This window comes from Rhinolophus sinicus, linkage group LG05 (assembly GCF_036562045.2).
Source record: "Rhinolophus sinicus isolate RSC01 linkage group LG05, ASM3656204v1, whole genome shotgun sequence".
In the NCBI taxonomy this organism is placed as follows: Eukaryota; Metazoa; Chordata; class Mammalia; order Chiroptera; family Rhinolophidae; genus Rhinolophus; species Rhinolophus sinicus.
The window spans coordinates 20,904,236-20,913,507 of record NC_133755.1 but is presented as its reverse complement, the minus strand read 5'-3'; the positions used below and the strand labels follow the sequence as shown (position 1 = coordinate 20,913,507).

Below are 9,272 nucleotides of genomic sequence, written 5' to 3'. Positions count from 1 at the left end.
CATGTGCCCCTACTTTGCTTGCACACCCCCACCCCAGAGCCTGTCCTGGTCCCTCGTTGTGTTGTCAATGTTTATATTAATGTCTCCCTTCCCCCACTAGGCTGTGAGCTCTTTGAGAGCAGGAGCTTGACTGGATCCTTCTAGAATTGTCCCGACTGCACAGTTGGCCTTCAAGTAGTTTTAAATGGCTCAGTGAATGAATCTCTACCTTTAACTTATAGCCATTTCTGGAGGAAGTTCTCAGTGTCTTCTGAGTGAAAGAAAGAATGGATGGAGGGACAAATTAAGGAATAAAGAATTGAATATGTACAGAGGTTAGTTAGCATCTCATAAGGGAAAGAAACAAGCCTATTCTTCCCAAGAGAGCTTTGCTAATTCTGACTCGTTAACACAAATGTAGGCTCTTGGAACAGAGGGGACAAATGGAAGTGGGGGGTGACTCAGGGCCACCTCCCACCACTCTGCAAACTCAGGTCCAGGTCCTGCTATGGCCAGCAGTGTTCCCTGTACACAGCTAGATTTTGGTCATGATTTAGCTCTCAGTGCCAGGGTAGGCTTTCCCAGGGCAGTGGTGTAGGGTGCTGCTCTTTCTATGTAATGACTTCTGTGGCCCAGTTGAGTGGCATGGTGGGAAGGAGCCACGGGACAGTGGAGTCTCCAGGGATTCCTGCCCATGAGATGGCCAAGACACACCTCTGCTTTCCACATGAAATGTTTTCAGGTCCTCAGAGCCTGCTAGAGGTCAGTAGGCAGAGGCAGCAGGGGACAGAGGGGCAGCCCTAGAGAAAGTGTCCTTCAACTGTCCCCTCAATCATTGGGAGGAGCCTCAAGCAGCACTTCCTCTTTCTTGGGAGATGGGGAAAGTGCCAACATGGAATCCCCCTGTCCCATAGATCTGTCTGGGGTGGAGTCTTGAAGAAGTGAGGAAAGAAAGGCAGGGAGAGGTGGGTTGAAAGGTGGTGCATATGTCCAAGTGGCAATGGGATGATGGAAATAACAGACACTTCCTTTCTTCTCAAATAGACAGACAGAAACTTCAGTTCCCTCTGCTCCTTCCCATTTCTCCTTCAACTCAAAGGTATAGAGCGCACAGAACTGAGAAATGGTCTCTCAGCTGGGCTTGGCACTCAAGTTAGAGGAGGCTACACCTCTTTGCCTTGGCCTTCCTTTGCCCTTCATTTTGCGAGAAAGAGAAATGTATGGATGAAAAAGGAGACCCAGAGGCTTGGGGACCATCTCCACTCCAGAGTGGCAGGGGCCGGTGGTTCCATCAGGGCGGCCTGGGTAACCACTTTGACAGGTTAAGGGGATGTTATGTGAGGAGGTCGTTCTGGGCAGCCAAATCCTCTGCCAGAGGTGCCACCAGAAACTCCAGGAAAGAACCCAGCCCCTCTCCCTCAGCCTTCCAAGGAATGATGCTCTGTGGCCAAGTGGCTACCAAAGGATAAATGCTGTATTAACATGAATACTAATGACAAACACACTACAGTAATGAGCACATGATAGGTACATAGAATATTCTCTATATAGTCTGAACACAGATATAAAATAAGTTATACTTGTTTCTGTTTTCCATCAGAGGAGGAGCATAACACACAAAGTGGTTGGTTCAGTGGCCATAAAGCAAGCCACAGGAGAAACCACAGAGAGGGCAGGGCACTGAACATGGTGGGGATTTTCCAAGGACACCACAGAGTTGCTGGGGGTCCTGCAGGGACCACCACCTCAGACCCCTGAGCATCAACACAAGGCCCCAAGTGATGGCGCCGGTGGCTGCATTGGAGTTGGGATGACTCAGGCTCTGAGTGGGAAGCGGAGTAGGTACAGACATGGACAGCATCCAGCAGGCAGGCCCACTCTCTCGCTGGTGCTGTTGGGCTTCTGTGATTTTAGGAACATGGGGCGCGTAGCCAGAAGGCACGGTTTGCTTCTGTGATGTGGCAGGTGGCCAGACTTCTCCCTTGTCAGCCTGCTCTGGGAGGCTGCGAGGGGCCTGCGTGCTCAGCTTGCTCTCCCTGATTCGTCCTCAGCCAGCAATGCTGGATCCTGCACACATCATCACAGCGGAGGGGAGAATGAGTTCCTGGCTCTGAATCCTCTCTCCATCACGTGTGACCTCTGGGACTTTGAGGTCACTTAAAACTCTGGGTCTCAGGCTCCTCATCTGAAAAATGGGGGAGGGGGCTAATGCATAGTCCCTTGTGTGGTGCTGAGAGCCACATGGGGTAATGTCTCTATAAAAGTGTCTAAGACAGCTCCTGGCACACAGGAGGGGCTGGATAAATGTGAGTCGAGTCTGAGCATCCACACATCAGAGGCCAGGTGGAAAAACACACGAATCTCACAAAATCTGTGCAATAAAACCACCTTGACCAGCTTTGGGGAGAGAATGACAGGATAGTTTCTTTGCTTTCTTTCCTGCTTATATTTCCTTTTCTCCCTCCCTCACCGCGGTTCTTTGAAATGAAGTGCTGGCAGGGTTCAAAGCCAGGTTTGCCGAGGCAGACAGGGCCTAAATCTGGGAAAGAACAGTTCAAGTCTGGGACCTGGTTCCCCAAGGATGCTCCCCTCCTCCCCTCTCCTCTCTGCCGCAGCCCCCTTCCTGCATATCTCCTGAGCTTGGAGCAGATTTCATATTAGGAAGCCAGAGAGGGGGAGAAAGCTCAGAAAACCAAGTGAATTGCATATTAAGCGAAAAGCTTTTCCATCTGCTCCAAATCTGGGGAATCTAGAGGAGGGTGAGCCATCTGTGGGCCAGTGACCTAACTGCCTCCAGGGGAGGAGGCAGATCTCTGGGCAGTGGAAGATGGGAGGGAGAGAGGAAGAGAGACCAAGGCTTGAAACTTGGGGCCCTGGGAATGCTCCTGTGCTTCTACCAATGCTGAGAACTTGTATCCAAACAAAGATCAGCCTGGAAACCTGGGGTCACTGACCTCTCTCATCTTCAGTGCAGTTTACAGGATCTGTGCCTGTGTGTGTGCACGTGCATGTGCGTGTGTGTGTGTGTGTGTGTGTGTGTGTGTGTGTAATCTCCTCTCCCATCTCCTGTAACACTAGAACCTCCCCCTGTTCCATCACTGGGCGACTTTCCTTTTGGATGGGGGCAGGAGGTGGGCGGGCAGCTCACTGGGCAGCTCATGCCCCTCCAGCTTGACCTTGATGAGGTGGTTGGCCAGTGCAAACTCCTCATCATCCAACATGCCGTCCTTGTCGACGTCAGCCAGCTTCCAGATCTTGCCCAGGACGCTGTTAGGCAGCTTGGAGCGCACCATCTCCTTTTTGGCATTGGCCCCCGTGATCTTGCCGTCCACCGGTGACAGAGTATAGAAGATCTCATCGTACATGGGCTTGTCCCGGGCCACCACCCACTCGGCATCGTCGATGCCCTCCTCGGCGCCCTCCCCGTAGCCGTGGCCAAAGGGGCCGTGCAGGGTGCCCTCGAAGGCTCCGCCCTTCACTATCTGGACGGGCCTCTGTGTCTCCTCCTGGCGGACCAGCACCATGAGCTGGGCAATGTCGTGGGCCAGCATGTCGTCGACCACCTCCAGCAGCTTGCTTTTGAGGGGCTGGAATTTGCTAAAGTCCTGGGCCTGCAACTGGTCCTGGGAAGAGGGACAGAAAAGAAGGTGAGGACAGAAGACAGTAGAGGGATCCTTCCCCCAGATGGGGAGGCCACCTTTGACTAATGTGGGAATGTTCACAGCCCTGTGGCTTAGAGGCTAAGCTGATGCACGTCACACAGTAATAATAGATCTGAGAGAGGAGGAGAAAAAAGGCACATGTGCTCGTGGTAGAATTTTTTTTAGGAGAGAGTAGAACAGTTGCAGGGGCTGGGAAGAAAGGAAAATTTAACAAATATTGGTCTGATCCATTTATTTCGATGACCTTTAGCGTTGTTCTAGACAGCAAATAATTAAATCTCTCTTTCAGTTACTTTTGGCTATTGAACAGTGGTTCTTGAATGCTATGCCCCTCTGAGACTGAGGCATGTGGGTCTCTCTACTTTAATGAGGGTTGAACTTAAAAAACTTAAAGTGCTTTCACTATATTATCTCATTTCCTCCCCCCAGTGCCCTTCTGAGGGAGGGGAAATCACACTCTATCTATTTTAGGGAAGGAAAAATTGAGGCACAGGTAATGAAAACAAATCATAATAGAAGCAAAAGGTCCTCCCCAACCAGTGGTTCTTAATCAGAATGTTCACGGACTTGCCTGGAGAGAGTTTTTCAAATATCTTCTCCGCTCTCAAAGTTTCTGACATGGTAGACCTGGGCAGGCATGCAGATTTTGTAAAAGTTCCCCTCCTGGCCTTCCTGTGACATCCCCGCCACATGGTACAAGAAATACGCTCCGCATTGCATGTCTGTGTGATTTGGAAAGGTCTTGAGTCTAGAACACCCCACTTCTCTTTGGCGTCTCTAGTGACAAGGTGAGCGCTTTCCACTCCTGCCCTGACTCTGGCCACAGCAAGCTCAGGACTCTGGGCAGAGACCAGTGTGCAGAAGACAGTGTCAGGGGCAAGCACATTGAGTTCACTGCAGAAAAATTCCCAAAACACCCACAGCTACATTTCAAGAGCAAGTGTTAGCTTGGGTGTTTCTCACCTCGCCCCAGCAGGGCTGAACCAGGGAGATGGTGGGGGCTCAGTGGGGTGGGGAGGGCAGGAGGAGCAGACAAGCCCTTTCTCCTGCCCTCAGGGCATAACTTCCCAAGATCCCTTGCATCTCTCCCAGCTTGTTCACTTCTTGGTGTGTTCGGTGGGTTCCCAAATAGGCATCCCAATATCTTTTAGGGAGCACAGTGAGTGCTCCCACCCCCCACACATTCGGCCCCCTTCACAGGATGGCCTTTTACGTTATTGATTCAGCATACCGAACAACAGAACCTAACGTAGGACAGGCAAACGAATGAGAAGATGAGACCATTTATGTTGAGAAACGATTCCTCACATTAAAAAAGGGGTCATATGGTTCCTTTCAAATGTCATCTTCCCAAATGTTTGCTTACAGATCATTAACTTCTTAACAGAAGAGAAACTAAAAACGTTCCAAGCCACAGCTGTTGAGAAACCCAAATTACATTAAAGTAATGCTGAAATTAGTGACGGACTATGGGAGGTGGTTATAGGAATGAATGGATATATGAACAAATTGCATACTCTACACATCTATTTTTTTCTTTTTATTTTACCAGATAGGAAACTAAAAATGCCTATTTGGGACTATAGTAATGTTCTAAAACCCTAGTCTTAGAAACTGAGAAACTGGTTCCCAAGCTAAAGATCAAAGTCAGCACCAAGAGCAAAAACAATATTACTACCACATCTGCTGCTACTTTTTCTCTAATTTCCTAATTTTTAAAAACTTTTTATTTTGGATTAACTATAGAATCATGAGAAGTGGCAAAAATTGTACGGAGAGGTAGGTCCCTCATGCTCATCACTCAACTTCCCCCAGTGGTGACATCTTACTTCTACTGAAGTTTAAGGGCATAGTCTGTACCAGGCTCTGTGCTAAGTGCCTTGTAAGTATTATCTTACTGATGCTCAAAATCCATATACAGTGGATGCTTCTGGAGCCTCAGTTTACAGATGAAGAGATAGGCTCAGAGAGGATCCAGTTAGTAGGATGTGATGGTTTCCTGCTTGGACTTCGGGGACCACTCCTGGCTTTTCTACTGGCAGCCTTATGTGATCACTACATTCAGAAATCTGCAGGCAATTTAATTGCAGAGGTTAACTACCTCTATAAACCTCTATTTGCTCATCTATAAAGAGAGGATGAAAATGCTTCCCTTAGAGGATTTGGGGAATAACAAGATAAATCATGTGTGATGGTCCCTGACCCAAAAAAGGAGCCCACAGTGTGCTCCAAAGATGGCAAGCTCCTGTGTGGACGTCTCTGCCTTGCGTTCCAAACAGCTCCCAAGTGGGAGCTCAGAGGTCAACGTAAGCACTTGAGGGCCTGGAGAACCTTTTTTTTCATGTGACATGGTGGGGATTCTAAGCCTGTGATGGCTGTGACTGGAGAGGATCATAAACTAGAGGTGTCAGACCCCAAACATCATGTGACACCCCTGCTCCTTTAGGAGTGCTGTGGCTCTGTTTCTCCCCAGGCCCAGCTATGACACCTTCTGGGCCAATGACAGTTCAGCAGGGAGGACAGATGTAGGGTCATCTCCCTGCCTTCTGATTCTGGGTTGACTTTCCATCCAAGGGACCCAAGGGTGGCCTCCTCCATACTCAGGCTGCTCAGCCAGCTTGTGTGACACTGTCCCTTGTCCTGGAGCCCCAGACTCTGGTTACCTGCATCCTCTTCATGTTGGGAAAGTCTCCAGGTGAGATCTGGTGCTCCCGCTCGATCCGGCCATAAATCTCAGCCAGGTTGCTCACCAGCTCCTTCTTCTTGTTGTCTTTCCCAAACACTGAGGGCATCTCTTTCTTCAGAGAGCTGATAATGTAGGCATGGACCTGAGAAATGGGAGCAGAGAGAAAGCTTCAGATCAAGACCCTCGCTTCATCTCTTCCCTCTAGGGGGCTGTCACCCATCTCTCTCCATAAACCCTTCCTCCTCCTGCTCCTACTTCTGAAACAATTCTTATCTCCACGTTCTTGCTCACACTGCTTGCAGCGCTGAGCTGTTTTTCTATGTCTCATGGGAAAGGTGAGACAGTGGGGAGGCGAAGGTCAAGGCGGTAGTAGGTACGGTCATGCTAGAGACAATGTTGATGAGGAAGACGGTAACACTCACTAAGCACTCCTGAGGACACACACACTGTGATGAGGGCTTTTACATTCTCTCTTCTATCCGCCAGCCCTTTCATTTTACAGACGTGGAAACAGGCACAGAGAGACCGAGGACCTTGCTGGGGTTGGGATCGCACAGTTAGTAAACAGCAGCGTCAGCCTCTAATCTAGTTGTCTGACCCCAGGGCCTGTGATCATCGCCAGCACGCTGCCCTGCCCCGTGGACCCCAGAGTTGGCACGGCCCATGTTCCTGAGGCAGTGGCTACAGGACGGTCTCATGTGGGCAGGCACAGGGTTGCAGGCAGCCACCCTCAGCTTTTGCAGCTCACCCCACCACCCCAAACCCTTGGTGCCACCCAAACTGCCCATCTCCCCGGGGGCAGCCTCACCTTGGCCAGCCTGGCTCTCTTGATGAGGTCATTGAGCTTGCGCAGGGCAGCGTTTCGGGGCAGACTCTGGATGTCTCTGAACAGGTCCTGCTCCTCAGCCTCAAAGAGCTTCCGGTTGTCAGGGATGAGAAGGGGGTGGGACCAGAAGGAGCCGATGTAGACCCGGATCACCTCGGGGGTGTTCACGATCTTCCCCAGGGACCACATGAGGGCCCCGTACACCCGCATCAGCTGCTGCGTCTCGATCTGGTCGGCCTTGTTCAGCACCACGCGCATCTTGTCCTCGTGGTTCTTGAGGGCCTTGATGACCTCGGAGAACTCATCTGAGATGTCCAGCTTGTGGGCGTCGAAGAGCAGGATGATGCGGTCCACGCGCTCAGCAAACCACTCCAGGACCGCTGCGAAGTCGTACCCTGCCGGCAGAGGGACAGTTGGGGGAAGGGCCTTTGGGGCACAGGACAAGGGCTTGGGGAGAGCCACCAGGTGCAGTAGAAATAACACAGTCTTGGGAGTCAGACCTGGGTTCGAATCCTAGCTCCTCCACATTTTCACTATTTGGCCTTGAGCAAGTTACTCTGTGTCTCTGAGATAGTGCTTTTTCATCTATAAATGGGCATACTAATAGTACCTAACTAATAGAATTATGAGGACTACATACACATGGAACATAGCACTTAGTAGCTGCTCAATAAATGCTAATTATTATTAACACCATTACTCCCATTTAGTCTTTTCATTCAAGGAAATGGGCCCTCTCCATTAAGGGTCAGGGCCCAGAAAAGTGCTTTGGGGGTCAGGCTGTGCCCAGTAACAAGGTAGGTGCACTGTCAGTGCTACCTAGAGATAGTTACAGAGTGACTCAGCCAAGACCACCCTGCTTGTAGGAGGCAGCTGGTGGGGCATGATACCTAACCTCAAGTTCAATGCTTGCTCCGGCTGTCAGATATTCATGTCATGACCTCATTTCACCCTCAACACCCTCTGAGGTAAGCAGGATGAGGAGTATCAGTCCCACCTTTCAGAAGAGAACACTGAGGTTCAGAGATGAGGTAAGAGTCAAATAGTTGGCAAGGGATGGGCCCAGGACTGGATGTACCAAAAGGCCAGCCGCCATGCACCTGGCCACCTGCCTGTGTCCTTGCCCTCTCCTCCCCACTCCTCCTCAGCAGGAAAGCCCAGCCAGTAGCTCCCACAGAGCCCAGGAGGCCCAGTGCATTCCCTCTCCAGGTGGGCCTGCAGCCTGCACCTGTTCTCCGGTTCCCCTCCCTTCCCCAGGTATGGCTCCTGGCTATTTGTAATCTTTGCTTCAGCACAGCCCGGCTGCTCTCACCTTCCAAAGGCAGTCCCTCAGAGCTGTGGTCAGGATGGGGACCAGAGGGCTCACAAAAATCAGGACAACCTGATCGCCCTGCCCCAACCCACAGCCCAGAAAACAGGTCCAGCTTCACTGCAGTGGTGCCTGGAAGCAGCAGCTGGCCCAGCTAGTAGCTGGGGAAGGCAGTGGGGTCCTGGTCTGGCATGCTGCCAAGACCTATTCCAAAATCTGGCCTGACCAGGGTTTTAACTGAGGCGTGCAGGCCATGGGGAGGGCTGCTGGGAAGAGCATACTATGGCTCTCTCCATCAAATGTGGAGCAAATGTAAGCCCTCAGCACTCACCACGTCAGCCACTCATAACTGGCTGGGCAGCCAGAGCAGTCAGCACTGGGCATTTTACTGACAAGGAAATGGAGGCTCCTGGAGGGTGAGAGATGTGCCCAGGGCCATGCCGCAGTAGAGTCAGAACCAGGACCAGAACTCGGGCCTTCTAATTCCAAGTCCAGCCCTCTAGCCACCCATCCAAGGGCTGGGGAAAGCAAAGGGGCCAGAGAAGCTGTAGAGTTCCCACCCCCAACCTCTCTCCAATCCCTGATGGTACCAGCCATGCAAGAGGATGCCTAGGCTATGCAGGCTTGGAGGGGAGTAGGGGCAGATCCCAGCGACCTGCCTAGCCCCCAACTCCGGATGCAGGAGAGAGTGACAGCAGCAGGTTAGTGCAGCCAGAACAGGATGAACCCTTGCCTGTTCCTGTCCCCGCAGCTGGGTCAGGTGTTCCTTAGTGTTCTTGTGGACTAGGAGAAATGTGTGCCCCCTCTGCT

At 51.3% G+C, this 9,272-nt stretch overlaps 1 protein-coding gene across 1 annotated transcript in view; it reads right to left on the bottom strand.

The window, feature by feature from the left end:
* Window positions 1–1,435: 1,435 nt before the first annotated feature.
* The window catches only part of EHD3 (EH domain containing 3), a 31,308-nt gene continuing 23,471 nt past the window's right edge, over window positions 1,436–9,272 (bottom strand). Inside the window, exons 4-6 of the mRNA XM_019735384.2 lie at window positions 7,136–7,548; window positions 6,305–6,469; window positions 1,436–3,602 (exon numbers count right to left, since the gene is read on the bottom strand). Of these exons, the coding sequence (XP_019590943.1) occupies window positions 3,075–3,602; window positions 6,305–6,469; window positions 7,136–7,548 (1,106 nt within the window). The 3' untranslated portion in view covers window positions 1,436–3,074. The remainder of the gene's footprint in view (window positions 3,603–6,304; window positions 6,470–7,135; window positions 7,549–9,272) is intronic.